A 16,173-nucleotide genomic window follows, 5' to 3' on the forward strand; every position below is an offset into this window, starting at 1 on the left:
GTGCTCAACAACATCCGTGAGCTGAGCCAAGAGACTTGTGCTCCCCTCACACACTCCCAGCTGAACTCCCACTGACTTCAGTGGAAGTTTTCAATGTGTAAGGACTGAACAGCAATTTCAGCATCCAGCCCTTGATCAGCTTTATATTTCATCAGTGTTGGCATTAAATAAATTGATGTACAGTCTGGTTTTGAGTGACTTCACATTTTCTCCCACATTGCTCTGGTATTATCTTCTACCTAAATAAGAATTGTGTCCTATCTATAGCTATACTAAACATGACCAAGCATAATTGTTGAAATGAAAATGAAAATTCCCTGCTTCATTGTCCTTCCTTTTACATCTTTTGTAACAGCACAAAGTCAGCAAGGAGGTTGATTGTTAATATTACTTTTTTGTTTGTTGTGAAAGCTGACTTTGGGTTGTGAGGGTTTTTTAAAATTAATTTACTTTCAGATGACTGAAAAGGATTCTTATCCTTCTCATCCAACACTACCCATAGAAGGTGTGTGAAAAAAAGGTAGTTTGAACAATTATATGTATTGGTACAAAATACCCCATGAAGAGGATATGGAGGCACCGAGGTCCCTATTGATCATTTATACATAAAAAAATGCAGCTTCCAAAGCTGTGTTCCAAGTCAAATGTACTCCTTCAAGAAGACAGAATGATGTTATGCAGTACAGATGTTTCCCTGGGAAGAATACCAGGCATGGAGGAGAAAACAGATACCTTTTTTTTCACAGATGAAAAAACCCAGAAGACTTCATGCCCTTTAACTGATCTCACTTTCAGAGAGGGTACCACATTTGCTTCTCTAATTTAGCCCAGCATATTAATATTTTTTTTTTTTTGATTCTTCAGTCTGGTTCCCAAAATACTTTATGAGGACTTAGTCTAATATAATAGTGAAGAACACAGCAGTTTATTGCTAAGAACCCAATCTTGCACTTAGTAAGTTTCAGAATCCCCTGTAAGTTCAGCATGAAGGGGATTTAAGCAAAAAAACCACTAAAAATACTACATGATTTGTGTTTAGCTGTGTTTCTCCAGTCTTTTCAGCATGGTGCTTTGTTCCCACAGAAAAAGGAAATCCAGGTTGGCCCCTGCTAAGAGGGAAGTCACAGCTACTGAACAATAGCCAATACTTTGTAATGGACAGATCATCTGTTCCTGTTGGACTTGGTGGTAAACTCCAGTGGCATCACCAGGGCCAATGTCTGCCCAAAAGCCTCCATGGGGCAAGATGAAAGAATTAGAGAGTTTGTGAGATGGCTAAAGGTGGAACATGGACACAAATCAAGCCATTTGTCCAGAAATAAAAGATTATTGCAACATTCCCCCTGAAGTATGTTCTTTTCTTACGAAAAGATGCCAGCGAGGCAATGTCATGATGTGGTTAGAGCTAGAGAGAGACAGACTGTTCAGAGAGAAACTCACTGCACCTCTTGCTTTAGTACCTGGGCTAAGGAAGCCCATACTCAGTGTTAGGCACCTGCCATAACTAAATACAATACCATATTCAAAGGCTTACCTGTAAATCTCTGGGGTTTTCTAGCTTAAATATTATAACTTATATGCAAAGTTAATTGGCTAAACTTTGTGCTTATGCATATGTTAAACTGTTTTATATTTAAACAGTTACAATGAAATTTTTTAAAGTGCCTTTGCAATTATACTGTACAGTACTAGACTAAAATCAGTTTTACTGTTTAATCTAATATGTTTTGGTGTTTCATTTCCTTCCCTCTAAAAATATCTGGGTAACATTACTTATTCATGCCTTGAAAGCAAGTAACCGAAATACAAATATATATAACTTATCATGATTAACCAAGGATACCAGAGAGGACAATAAATGAATAGGAACATACTCTCTACACAGAGCCCGTATAAGTCCACCAAAATTTAGTATTTTAGTTGCTGCTAATAACAACTTACTTGTGGTGTACTCAGGTCCCAAGAACGAGGCCTAGCTCAGTACCTGGGAGCAGCTGCTGCCACACAATGTTTGTGTGGCACATAGTTACAGTTTTGTGCATATGTTGTTCATGCTATGTTGTTCCACGCCTAATTTAAAGCACTTTGAATCAAGTGGGTTAATTATTTGCTTTTCTATTACGAAGAGGGACCAATACAAAACAGGCTAAGTGCCTTTGTCAGAGGTCAGTGGCAGAACTGGAAATACAGTACACATCTCCAGGAAGGCCTGACTTTAGAACCTTTCCATTAAAATTGCTTTTATCAGAAGGTGATTCCACTAATGTCAATCATAAAGGTTCACTAAACTTTTGTGAGAGAAGAATCAAGCCTCAGACTCATAATCTAAACACTAGATTATTCTCCCTACCTGTTATACTATAGTCCAAGCAGTTGATGGAATGACTTTTGGGACTTTGGTTTTTTCCAATAGCTTATGATTAAAGTGAAACATGAATGCCCATATTTTCCTTCTAAGAAGCAGCTCCTCTGGAACCATTCTTACCTGAGCTGCACAGAGTGAGACCCCTCATTTTCTCCAGCTCTGCCCACATAAGACAACTGCAGTCCTTCAGAGCCTGTTACATTGCTCAGTTTCAGTTTAGATTCTCAGAGCCTTAAACCATTGATTGCTGACATGATGGATCTCAGTGCTGCAGGGGAACCAACGCAGCACATTACACACTCAGTGTATACAATATTTATGAAAGTTCTAATATAAGAATCCTTGAGTATGCAATACTGCTACTGATCCTCAAGATAGTTCTTAAAAAGTAGTTCTGCTGGAGGCACCCTTTTTCAAGGTTAAAATGCCTGGAGAAAATAACTGTAATTTTAGTCTAGGAGCAGTGCTCAGGGAAGTGATAGACAATAGCATTCATTGATCACAGTGAGCACCATGCATAATTTTGCTGAAGGTAACAGGATTAATTTATTTGATTTTAGTCAGGCCTGATCCTGGAAGGGGAGTTTCCACTGATTTGAACCAATGTTAGGTTTTACCTGTGCTACATGCAGCTTTTTACAAGTACCTCATACAAACCAGTGAAATAGTTTTATTTTGAAATTGGGATAGACCCTTTTATATGTATTATGGATCCTCCCCATGTATTCTAAATACTACAAGTAACCATGTGATCCCATGGGATATAGAGCATGTATCAATGGGAAACCCTCACACTTGATGTCAATTTGGACTGACCTAATTGACTCCAAGACAACTGAGATGAATTGTCAGTGCAGGGCCTTTCTGAAGCACTGTTCCACATTGGAACACCTTGAACATTAGGGCAGAAATAAAAATATTTGTTGTTTTTAAAGATTTCCAAAATTGAAATTAATTCTTTTGCTTTGCTTTAAAACTGCCGTTTCAGAGCATGCTGCACCAGGGTGAAAGGCACAGACAATTTTTACTTCTGATTTCTATTTTCCTAGCCTACATTTGCAGCCAAATTGCAAACCTTCGGACAGTATATACCAAGAAGCTATGACATGCCTTTAGCCAACATCATAAACACTACTTCTGCAGCACTAACACATAAAACAGAAGTGGAAGTGATTCCCATCCTATTTGCAATTCAGCCACACAGTAACAATGTTCATTCCCAGTGAAACATAAAAAACAAAACGGAGTTTGAAGTTACCCAGCAGCTCTGCACATGAGAATGTATAGGAAAAGAGGCCAAGCACAACAGTGCAATTCCTTTGAAGCACTTCTGCTTTTCTGAGTTAATTAAAAGTTGGCTGGGTGGTTTTCCTCTCCCTGTTTTCCTGAGTGTCTCATCTTCAGCCTATATGGCAGGTGTTCTGGAGCAAGTCTCAGCAGCACCCACTGGATACCCTTACTTCCTTGCATTTGCAAGTATAACTTAATCTCCTTTCAAGTGATAGCAGATAGGAAAGACTCTGACTTGGGCAGATACCAGGACAACTAAAATTAACAGACTGTATGTAAACAACAGGAATTGACCGTCAGTAACCTCAGCTAAAACAAAATGACAGTAAATGCATACATACTTTCTGAGTATTTATACTCATTTTTATAAATTAAGGCATTTCTGTCAAGACAGCAGATTGTATTTTTTGATAAAGGGCTGAATTAAGTTTGTCCTAAGACCACAGTATATGTCTAGAGCTGTCTCATAGGCCTGCTTTGTGTCCTGTGCCCTTGTTTCTAACTACTGTGGGGTCACATCACCTCTCCTCATCCTCCCTCTTCCTAACTAGTGCTGAGGAGGGCAGAGCCATGGGCAGGATCCTGGTGCTGCTGTTCCCTGTTGCTGAGCTTTGTGTTGAGACAGGGCAGGTTTGATAAGCACTTTAAGCAGAGGTCTGACACCATATTGGACTGGGGGAGAGCAGAAAGAGTAGATACTCCTGCATTTGTTCTACTCCCAATGGGTTTATAGTTTTGTTCAGCAACTAAAAGGGCTGAAAAATTATAGCTTACAAATCTGAGATGCTACTGTACCTCTGACTCCAGAAACCTGGAGCCTCCAGTGCATACACTTAAGCCAGACATGTTTTTTAAGAGGGAATGCAGACACTCCTCTGCAGAGTTGTTGTGCTCCAGGGGCAGCACAGAGGAAGCCCCTGAGACATGGGTTTGGGTGCTTGAGGTGTTTCACTGGAACAGCAGTAGACTTAACCAGTGAAAATAAGAATTAACCTGTATCCTTTCAATCATGCTAAGTATTAGGTTGCTTGCTTCCTATGAAGTGAAAAAGTGTTTCCTGGCAATTTTACGCTGCAAACACTGACTATCTTGCAATTAAAATATTAACACATAAAGAGACGGTAATACAGCATAAACACACACCATGGCAGATCATGCTGTTATCCTGCAATTCCCTAGGATCAATTTACACAGGAAACACAGAGCTGTGTTTCATCATGAAGAAAGAGTTTTATATACTGGAAAGAAAAATGAAGCTACTGTAATGAAAGTCTTGATGTTGAGGTTCTCTTTTTTGACGTATCACTACTGTAACTAATGTATCTCTTGATCTGGTAATATAACTACCAGGTGTCTGAACACCACAACATTTTGAGTAAACAGCAGAGAAATAATTTTCTCATTAGTACCTTTGATATGTTTGCTACATAATTATGACTTGTTCATATGACAGAGTTTGATACACACTTCAAAGTACATGTACATTATATTTGGTTGCCTCTATTAAATGGCAGATTTAATATTACCTACATGTAAAAATAGGCTTTCTTTTAATTTCTTTCTAGATTATTTTATCAGGTGAAAATCAAGAATATTTAAAATTGGTTACAAAATTACCTTTAGCAATCCTCTTGTGTGTTTTGCTGTGTGTACATGACTAAGTTCTTCCACCGTCATTAGGAAACCTGTAAATACAGAAAGAGGAGTGAGCCAAATTCTGCCATGGAGACTTTAGAAGAAAATTTTATTCTTCAAGTATTCCCTTATTCAAATATTTGAATAGAAACATTGTGTAATGTGTACTCAGGAAGCACTGTATTGATTTCAGTAGGTGTCATGCAGCACTGTAAGCAATCATGCACTAAAATAAACTTATTTTTGGAGATGACATCTTCAAACTCGCTTTCTGGTATGTCAGGAATCATTTTGCTATGAGTGCAGTTGATGTTTCAAGTGAAAATAATAGTCTATACAAAAGTCTAGTGAAGAGCAGAAATAAACAGAATTCCAAACTCTGTCTGTGACATACAGAAAAACACAAAGAGAAAAAATTTTAAGACAGATAAATGATGTGCAACATGTCTACAGTATAGTTATATTTGACTCAGAAATAATCCTCTCTCAGGAATGATAGCTCACTCCGTAACATGAGTCAAATACATGTTGTTTGTAATTTACTGCACAGTAAGTTACTGCTGAGAAAGTAAATAGGAGACAAAAAGGAACATGCCAAGCCAAACATGAGGTTAATTAATCCCTTGAGTTATTTGGCAGTTGTTTAGCTTTGTGGTTTTATAAAATACACTGAACTAAACCCAGGACAGAGGCTGAGAAGAAAAAGTGGATCTACCTATTTTATTATTATTTACACAAAGATGAACACAGACACAATGAAATGCAGGCACACTGACTGTCTTCATCCCATTGCTAAACTCTTGCAAACTGGATGATTGTGTAGCTTCTAAGTAGATCACAGAACAGAAGCAGATGGATTAACTGGGATTTCAGACAATATGAATTGTCTGAATATAGCTGGGCTGTGTTTGATAATTTAACAGAAATGTTTCTTGCTGAATTACTGCTCTGTCATGATTTTTTCTGTTTCTCTGTAGCTATCCCTATGACCAGCTTTTCCCACCTTTGCCAGGGGCACTTGACTACCTTCAACAGTAGATGCATCAGACATCTCAAGTAAAACTACTGTAACACAAAAATGCAAAATCTGCAATTTTTCTTGGATTTCTGTGCTCTGTAGCTCTCAAGAAGCATTTTTTTCCCTCCCCACTTCTTTTAGACAGTTCCTGATGGCTTTTAGCTTGCTTTGTCTGAGAGTTTGGTAAAGACCTCTCATGAATTAATAGAAATACATGCAGTGTTTTTCTGTCTGAGAAAAGTATGAACAAATGCATTCTTTGGCTAAAATAAACTGCTGTCATCTATGACATGCATAATGTAACATGGGTCAGAGCAAAAGCTATGCAGTCCATGTGGTTATTTTCTGATTCCCTTAAGGTCAATGGAATTTTGTGAAAGATAAAAGTATAGCATATTTTACACAAATATATATATACATACACACACACACTGTATAAATATATATATACACACGCACATACATATATATGTTTTGCTCATTTGGGTAGAGGAAATCACATTTCAGTAATTATGTGTCTATAAATACTTTGTGAGATCTTTAAGTTATAGCATCAGAAGGATCAGAAATATGATGCAGTTTCAGTATGGGGAGAATAATGCTTTCCTCATGTACAAAAAGGGTTCTCTTAATTTGTGTATCACTGTATGAGAATGTTAGGCGTGCCAGAATGTTTCTTGGAAACAGTTCAGTATCCATGAAACAAGAACTCAGGGAAAATGAAATTCAGAGTCTTTTGTGTGGGATGCATTAACCAAGAAATAGAGTATCCTGGAGGTGTAATTGTTTTATTTTTAATTTTTGGTAACTAGGGTCAGTGAGACTCCGGGGAGGCAAGAATGAGTTTGAAGGTACAGTGGAGGTTTATTTGAATGGAATCTGGGGAACAATCTGTGGGAGCCATTGGGACAATAATGACGCGACAGTTGTATGTCGACAGCTTGCACTTGGGTAAGTTTCAGTTCGAGTAAAAATCAGTCAACTCATTTTCATGACGTTTCAGTATAAAGGACAATCTGCTTTGTAAATCCTGAGGGCTTTTTGTGTTTGATGATGGCTTTTTCTGTTTCAAAGTGTTTGAATGCTGAAGTTGTTCTTCCCAGAATACTTTGCTGGCTTCAACCGCATTACACTTCAAAGAGGAAATCAGTATTTCCTCAGAAAGCTGAAGATAGGATCTGGACAGGAGCAAACTGTGGCAAATGCTTCGCTTTCAAAGTGAAATGTATGAACAGGGCAGCAAGCTTCAACAAACTGCTCTACTGGACATCTGGGAGATGTCTACATGGGCAGAATTACGTGGTCTGATCCTGATCTCACACATCTAAGTGTCAATTAACAGCTCCAGTGAGGTTATTGAATCTATAACAATGTAAATGGGGCCAGGATTAGACTCTACATGGGCTCCTAATCACAGGAAAATTCCTAATTCTCAGGGGAAAGGGGTTATCCTAGTAATCACCCATTGTAGTATGCCAAATGACACCTGGAACTCATCCTACGTTTTTGGCAAATGGCAACACTTTAGAGCTGCAGCCATACTGGACAGGATGAAAATCTCTGCACTGTCCTCGCTGACCACTACTTCTCACTCCTGCCAGAATGGAGTTAATCAACAGCACCCTTTAGCATAATTTGTCTGCCTTTATTGCCTTTCTGAGATTTCTTTCACTCACATACCAAAGCACTGGTTTTGCTTGCTACAAACAGTAAGGGGCTTTTATAGCAGACTTGCACTGTGACATTCCTAATGATTAATCCACTTTTTAAGACTGCTAGCCAGAACTAAATCTAAGCTGGTTTATAATGTTCAATACTAATCTGGACACACCATGCCAACTTATAAAAATATAAGGATTAGATGAGATAAAAGTTCAGCCATCTGGAGGCTGTGATTTTGCTTATGACTTCAGCTGTCTACGTGCAGTGGCTCCTTCCCTCATTTTCATGTGAGTCCTATCTGCTGTCTATACCCTGAACATTTCAGCTGAACGAGGCCGCTGTTAGCAAAAGTAGTTCAGCAATACGGGTGAATGGTTTTGTCTTTTCAACAGAAATGGCTCAAAGCTGAACCCAGGCCAAAAAAGCCCCAAGCAAACAGTAGCTAAAACTTGGAGCTGTCTTGAATGTTTCACAGAAATTTGGATCTCTGTACCACCAGGTGAACTCACGAGGTATTACTGGTGCTTTTCAGGTGCTCCATCTATCTGTTCCTTTGATATCACCATATTTGGGCTTCGTTTTAACTTCATTGTGCTTTGCAAGGAAGAGAAGATGGCTAGATGGCTCTATAAGTGTTGCTGTAGATTCAGCATGAGAAGGAGAGAGCTGTTTATAAAATGTTCTGGGTGGATGGGAATGGCTGAATTGAGAAAAATGGGTGGGGGCCTGATCTGGTGGCACTGCCCCATCATCACAGGCACAACACAAGGCATTTATGGGCAGAGCATGGTATGTCTGCATGGAGTAAAGGACAGAATAAGGGAGAAAGACCTGGTGGCATTACCCCTCCTGGAACTGTAACTGCAGTGGGCTGGTACTGTAGATTCACCTATGGACTGTGGAGTCTGTGTTGATTTTCGTAGTTAAGAACTGGGAGAGCAGGAGTGTAGCTGGCTCTGCAGCAACACAGTCATTGTACTAAAATATCCCACAACAAAATGGTGAGAACTGGGTCACATCTGTTACTTTTCTTTGTGCAGAAGACAATGGTGAACTGTATGAAAATGTGATGAATTTACACTACTGAAGAAAGCCCTTTCTTTTCTACTTCAAGATTTATATATGAGAAAATGTTCCCACTTCCCTTCCTCCCACTCTGATATCCTATCCGGATTATTTTAACAGGGAAAAAGGTACAGCAAAACACATACCCTTTTCTGGATTAGGCCTTATTCCTGTTTTCTGGAGTGAAGTGCGTTGTCGTGGTGATGAAGAAGATATACTGTCATGTGAAAAAGACACCTGGCAAGATGGGACATGTCCTCAAAAAATGGCAGCTGCTGTCACATGTAGCTCCTCCCTGGGTAAAAAAAATACATATGTTTTCCTCAAGTTCTTGTTTTATTTAAGTAGAAGTTGTAATAAATACAATAATTAAATTAGAAAAAGTGTTAAGATTTCTTGGAACAGATTATACAGATTGAATAATTGCATTATTAACTGCTCCAAATACCTCAAGCAGCACCTAGCTTAACAACTTTTTACCTTTCCATAATCAACAACAAGTTGTTTCTTTCACATGTAGGTTGTGAGAAAGAGTAAGGCAGCAAGAATCTCTGTCTGTAAAATGAAGATTGTTTCCCCACTTTCTTTAAATGTCAAACTTATATTATTAGGAAAACAAGAATAATTAATGTTTTTAAGATACTTGATATTATTTTAATCAAGATGCTAACTAAATGGGCAGGCATGCCATCAGATTTAAGATAGGGCTGCCTTGAGTGGGGCTGGGCTGGCAGTGCTGGGGAGTTGGCAAGGCCAGTCTATTCAGCTGAAACCAAAACATGTGCCTGCAGCCAGTTCTGTGCTGCCTTTCTTCTCCGACTTATGCTTTTATGTGGCTTTTAAAAGAAAATTTTGGTCTTAGAAAATTCTTGAGTAGAGGGAAGGGAGAATCTTTTCAAGCTAGGACACAAATTAAAGAATGAAAACAAGAGAGTTTTGCCTAAAGAAACTGAAAATTATAAATGCTTTCGCATTTTTCAGGTTCTATTGCAAATAGCCTTTAAAAATATTTATACCCCCCCCCATATCAGTGACACACTAATATGAAATTGGAGAAATGCCCTCAGTACTGTTGTTTTGGGGTTTTTTTTAATAACCAAGAATTAAATAGTAGCATTAATTGTCTGGAAAGTTACACAAATATTACTCAAATTTAAATAATTTGGATGTTAGACATGGTGGAACTTTAAAATAACCTGGTTCACATTACAGCAGTTATGGGGTTTTATATGGCTTTAAGCTATTTCCATTATTATAGATTTATTTAGCAGTGAGGCTTTCAAGACAGTTCCTTGGTACACCAGAAGAGAGCTGCTGATTTTAAAAGAGTGGAAGCAAGCAGGGAACAATACGTGCACAATTCAACTGAGACTCCACAGTGAAAGAGATTTCACAGCTCTGACTGCATTTTCTAATGGAATGAGAAAACCCAAGGATTAATTTCTGTGTCCATCACATAATTTTTACCTCTTACTTCAGATTTTACCCAATTTTGCTCTTACTTGTAGAAAAGTAGCTCTCCTGACTGATTCAGTATTTGGCCTCACAGCACTAAGTGTCTGTGAATGCTGTGACACTTAGGTAATTCAAGATCAATATGCTTACTTGTATGTGTAACCTTTTTCAGCTAGTGAGAGTGGAGCATAAAGGAACTCACTTTACTTTCAGGTTTTCCATCTAGTAGAAAAAAGAAAATGTGGTTCTTGAGTGATGTCAGAGAAACCATTAAGCCATCTTCCTCCCTCTTTACTATCAGAATGATATTTTAGGACATGAATGACCTGTTCTATATCCTGCGTTTGCTGCCAGGCCCTGTCTTCACTCCGATCCGGCTGGCTGGTGGAAGCAATGCCCATGAAGGAAGAGTGGAAGTTTACCATGGTGGCCAGTGGGGCACAGTCTGTGATGACCAGTGGGATGATGCAGATGCTGAAGTTGTCTGTCGGCAGCTTGGCCTTGGGTTTGTTTTTCTACATGTTTGTTATTCTAGCAGCAAAGCAGAAGAGTTCTCAGACCCTCAGCTGAAGCTAGGAGAAGCGTAATTGTCAAAAAAATGCTCCTTTAATATCATACCAATACTTCGGAGCAGTAACTGAGTTTATTTATAGAAGACTCAGGTACAGTGACAATAACTTAAATTCCCTGGAACCAGTTTTCAGTATCATATGAGAGGGCCAATTTTGCCTGTTTGGCCAGACAGATAAAGAATAAATGTTAACTTTCTACTGAAAACTCACTAAAATTCCTGTAAAGTTTCAATCCAAACCTGTAGGTGAAGAAATTTTTGACTGTTTGAATCCTTACAATTCATTTTACTGCAGAGTCTGACAGCCTCCTGGCTTTGGCACAATAACTCTGCTTTGTCAGGAAGGATATGTTTTTGGTATGCTTGTGAGAATCTCTTTAGATTTGTTTAAACCACGCATCTCTGAAGGTTTTCAGTTTGCATATATTGAGCTACAGATCTGTTTGAGGTTTTGACAGTTAAGCTTGTCAGTGATTCTGTCTGAAATAAGCATGGTCCGAAATAGAGCTACAGCAGCAGAAGAGGATTTTCTTGATTCACTTTCTTAACAGCCAGATGGGATTTTGATACCCCACATAAGATAAGTATTGGTATTTCGAGAAAAATGCTGCAGAGGTGGGAGACTAAGAGGAAAACTGCTGGACCAGAGAGAAAGGAGATGAGGACAATTGGGATGGAAGGCCAGTAGGGCCAAAGAGGGAAAGAACTGGGAGCAAGCAGCAGAGAAGATGCTGGGTTGTATCCCATGCAGGAGAAGGGGATTATGTCTGAGACAGACTGGATGAGAACTAAGCAGGTAAAAGCAGAGAAGACTGGAACAGAAATTGCCTGTTCAAGCCTGCTGGGACTACAGTGAAGTGAAAGAAGTAGTATTGAAGGTACCAAGTTCTGTGGCATTAATGGGTGATTCCCAGAGTGTACTTGTTTTGTAGCTGAGGCCTTGGGCTACCCATGCCACCCAAATTAGCTCAGAAGGATGAGAACTTTGGACTAGTTAAAATTATTGTAGATCTCCTGCTGAGCCAACACAGGAACCAATATGCTGCTCTGACATGAGTTTTTTTTCCCCCCAGCTTATTTTATGTTGTATTTCTATATTCCTGCACATTTTCAATTGGGAATACCTATTGGAAAGCCTATCTTCTTGCAGGCTTTTCTTGCTTTCGAATTGGGCTGCTATTAATAGGTTTGGGGAGTTAGTAAGCCCTGCTTTGCATTTCTGTATACTAATGACAAGTGTAATGCTCTTAGCCTGCCTCCTTCCTGATGATACTAAAACTTTTTATTACTTATATTTAATCATCACAAACTGCAGTTTTGTGATGCTTCTAATTTGATTTGTTTTTCTGAGTAAATTAATTGTATTAAGATGGTGCTAAACCTGCTAAGTCTTTTTGAAATATGTCTAGAGATTTACAGAATTTCTCAAGTAAGCAAGATGTCACAACAAACATGCTAATTAATATGAAGTGAAATCAACTTACCAACAGTGGCAGTAGACCAGTTCTGAAGTACTAAAAATAATCCAAATTTGCATACTGTTAATCCATCTGGAAACTGTAAAAGTAAAGCTTCTCTGTAAGTAGCTTCCCACACCCACAACTTTTCTGTAGTACTCCTGTAAAACTCCAGAATATGAATCTACCATTAACAGGTGGAAAATAATGGCAACGTCTTTTATTATTTGGTTTCCTAAATAATTTTTGTTTGACACAAATTCCCCTGGTTATAATGATGGGATGTGTTGTCTCTGCCTAACTCCAGAGACTCTTAGTGAAATATGGTATAAATTGTAAAAGCATTCAGAGCAGTCAATCATTCTCTCTTTGATTTCAGCCAGCTGCTTAATGAATAAGGATTTTTTCCTTAATATTTTCTATACATTTCTGCCAGCATTTTTATCAGATACACTGGAAAAACAAGATGCTTTTTTAGTTAATTTAAACTAATGCTTTAGATAGGTAAATCATTACAGTCCAAACTTCAGACATTTCAATCTTGCCATTTCAAACTAGAATGAATATAGGAACAGAGAAAATATTGAGTGGAAAGAAACCAAACCATGGCAAACACTTATATACGAAAGACATGATATTTTAAATAGAATTGGAAAAATCCTGATAGATGATAAAGGGTTAAACACTGTATAATTTCTGTAATTCTAAAACAATGGAGTGTTTTCAATCAACATAGTTTTTTGTGCTCAAAACCTGTTCTGCTGACAGAGAATATACCCCATACAAGGGTAGTCATTGGTCTGCTTCCTGTTCTTATTTCTATCACTGATGGGTGATACGACACTTGTCAAGTCAAGATCTCTTTGCTGTGGTTTTTACAGGACTAAACAGGCAACAATCACATTTATCTGGGTATTTGATTAATGTGCTTTGAGGACAACAGGTGAAAGTCACTTTAGAAATATATATCTTAGATTATTTTTACTATATATAGATATTAAATGAGTATTAAAATTAGAATCCTCATACTCAAGCTGTTCATCTGTAATCTCTCCTAGGAAAGTTAAAAGTCAAAGGCACATGAAAGGAAAATCTTCAGCTTGCTTCCTTCTGACTGGGTGCTCCTTGCATTTCTACAGGGGTGTTGCCAAGGCATGGAGCCAGGCTTACTTTGGAGAAGGCTCTGGCCCCGTGCTGCTGGATGAGGTACAGTGCACGGGAAATGAACTCTCGATAGAACAGTGCCTAAAAAGCGCCTGGCGAGAACACAACTGTGGCCACAAAGAAGATGCTGGTGTTTCCTGCACACCTCTCACAGGTACTCCAGTCATCAATCATCACAGGGAAAAACGGGACACAGCCAGAGTTCACAGCTCTGGAAAAAACTTCTAAAGTTTGCAGAGGCACAAACCCAAACTGGATGCAGTAAAGGCAGTGTTACTGATTTTGCTTTAGAACAACCATGAGATCTAAGAAACAGTGATCCTTGTTTTTGCTTTCCTTTGTTCCGGGCACAGATGGTGCACTGCGGCTCGCAGGCGGGAAGGGCAGCCACGAGGGCCGCCTGGAGGTCTATCACACAGGCCAGTGGGGCACGGTCTGTGATGACGGCTGGACGGAGCTCAACACGCAGGTGGTTTGCTGGCAGCTGGGATTTAAGTAAGATTACTTGATATTGGATATCTGACTCTGTGACTTGAGCATGATGACAAACAGTTACACGAACCCTACATGGACCCTATTTTAAGAGTCTGCTTTTTAATATTAGCTGAGTGCTTCAAAGAAACAACCAAGTTAAAATCCATTAAAGCCTGCTTTCCTCAGTTTCACAGAGGTATGTAGGCCTTAGTTTAGGTAGAAAAACCTTCAACAAGCATGATTTAGCAGCCTTTATTCACTGAGTTCCTTCCAATTCTCTTTTTTGCTGAGATCAATGCATGTGCTATAGAGAAGAACTGATTTTGATTTCTATTTTCCCTATAAAAGTTTGCTTCTTCTAAATCTTTGCTTGTTGTACAGTAATTAATGACACACATTTTCAAGGTGTAAGTACTTCTGCACTACCTCAGAAATTCCCACAGCCTGGCCCTGGAACAGTTATGTATTGAAAAGCATTTTAGAAAAATCCCATTCATTTCATGCATTCAGTCTTCCCTACTTTTCCTACTGATCTCTGGCTACAAAGATACACTCTCAGCAGGTGACTGTTGTCTTGCCTTCAAACTGTAATAGCTGACATTCAAAAAAGGATTTTGTCTCAGACTGTGACATTTAAATGTATACAGAATACTAAGAACATGCTTAAAGCCTCAGAGTCATTGAGCCAGCCATATGCTTGGTTGAAGAGCAGCCTTAATCAAAGGCATTACATTCTTAAGTTTGAACTAATGTAACAGTAATTCCTTAAAAAAACCCATTACTGAAGAGGCAGCATATGGTGCTTTCGTTGAATTTAATGCTAACTGAACCTACTTAGTGAGAATACTTGAGAAATCTTTATTTCCTCAGGAATACCACTTTCTTTTCTCATGCTTAAGGATCACGTGTCCTCTGATCACTGTGGACCGAAACATAGCTCTGTGTTGTGCAGGTATGGAAAAAGTGCGGGTATGGAAAAAGAGAGCTACTCAGAAGGAAGCTCCGGGCCCATCTGGCTGGATGATGTAATCTGCTCTGGGAAGGAGACAAACCTCCTGCAGTGCTCGCGGAGGGAGTGGGGGAAGCACGACTGCAACCATCAGGAGGATGTCAGACTCATCTGCCACCCAGAAAACGACAGCCACAAGCGCTCACTTGGTAAGGAAGCTCTTTGCTAAAGTCAGTATGAGTATTGCTGTGGATACAGATCTAACCAAAGTACAGGATACTTAAGGATTCTCAAAATCCTAATATTTGTCAGAGAGGTGCAAGGAAAGAACAGGAAGGGAAAAAACCTAACTTTTCTCCTGAAGATCACAGGAAGTAATCAAGTTTTGTTTAGAATGTAAGCATCCAGAACATTAAAGCTCAACCCAGATTTGCATGGTAACAAAGGCACATTCCAGCGATGCTGTTGTCTCAGTCTCCACTAGATTTTGAACCTATTCAGCACTTCCTGATAGTGTACCTAATTTTACTTGGCACTTCTCAACCTCCAAGTAATGCCTGGTGTCAAATGCTGGAGAAATACCTGAGCACTGAGGAATACAAATCAATAGTACATCCTCCTGTGGCTTTGCATTCAGACAATCCAAAACAAGGGATATGGAGAAGATGAGAAGTTCAGAGACAGCAAGAAGGTAGGGTGAGAAGCATGAAATTATTTCTGTGTTACTATTGCCTATCATTTACATTGTGTCTGGGTGAATGGGCTCCAGTCGCTGACCAGGACAGCATGATACTACACACCCAGATAAAAGAGTTAGTACCAATGTCAAAGGCCTACCAACTTGTATGAAAATAAAGAGAAGAAAAAGACTGATGAGAAATGATGGAAAAATACCAATTACACAGTGATAAAAATATAAACATAATAAAATAGAAACAAATAAATTTCAAAGATTCCTAAATCCACATGCAGATAATTAAACAATAATGCTGGCTATGAGATATTTGCAATAGAAACTACAGGGGAACAATGGGTTGCACAGCAATTCTGAAAAAGTTTCATTTTTAC

The 16,173-nt window shown here is 38.8% G+C and overlaps 1 protein-coding gene across 1 annotated transcript in view; it reads left to right on the forward strand.

The window, feature by feature from the left end:
* PRSS12 (serine protease 12) overlaps positions 1 to 16,173 on the forward strand; it is a 32,859-nt gene that overhangs the window by 436 nt on the left and 16,250 nt on the right. The window contains exons 2-7 of the mRNA XM_014310997.2: positions 7,121 to 7,259; positions 9,156 to 9,334; positions 10,845 to 10,995; positions 13,658 to 13,836; positions 14,036 to 14,177; positions 15,109 to 15,314. Of these exons, the coding sequence (XP_014166472.1) occupies positions 7,121 to 7,259; positions 9,156 to 9,334; positions 10,845 to 10,995; positions 13,658 to 13,836; positions 14,036 to 14,177; positions 15,109 to 15,314 (996 nt within the window). The remainder of the gene's footprint in view (positions 1 to 7,120; positions 7,260 to 9,155; positions 9,335 to 10,844; positions 10,996 to 13,657; positions 13,837 to 14,035; positions 14,178 to 15,108; positions 15,315 to 16,173) is intronic.

Source organism: Geospiza fortis, unplaced genomic scaffold (assembly GCF_000277835.1).
Source record: "Geospiza fortis unplaced genomic scaffold, GeoFor_1.0 scaffold1425, whole genome shotgun sequence".
In the NCBI taxonomy this organism is placed as follows: domain Eukaryota; kingdom Metazoa; phylum Chordata; class Aves; order Passeriformes; family Thraupidae; genus Geospiza; species Geospiza fortis.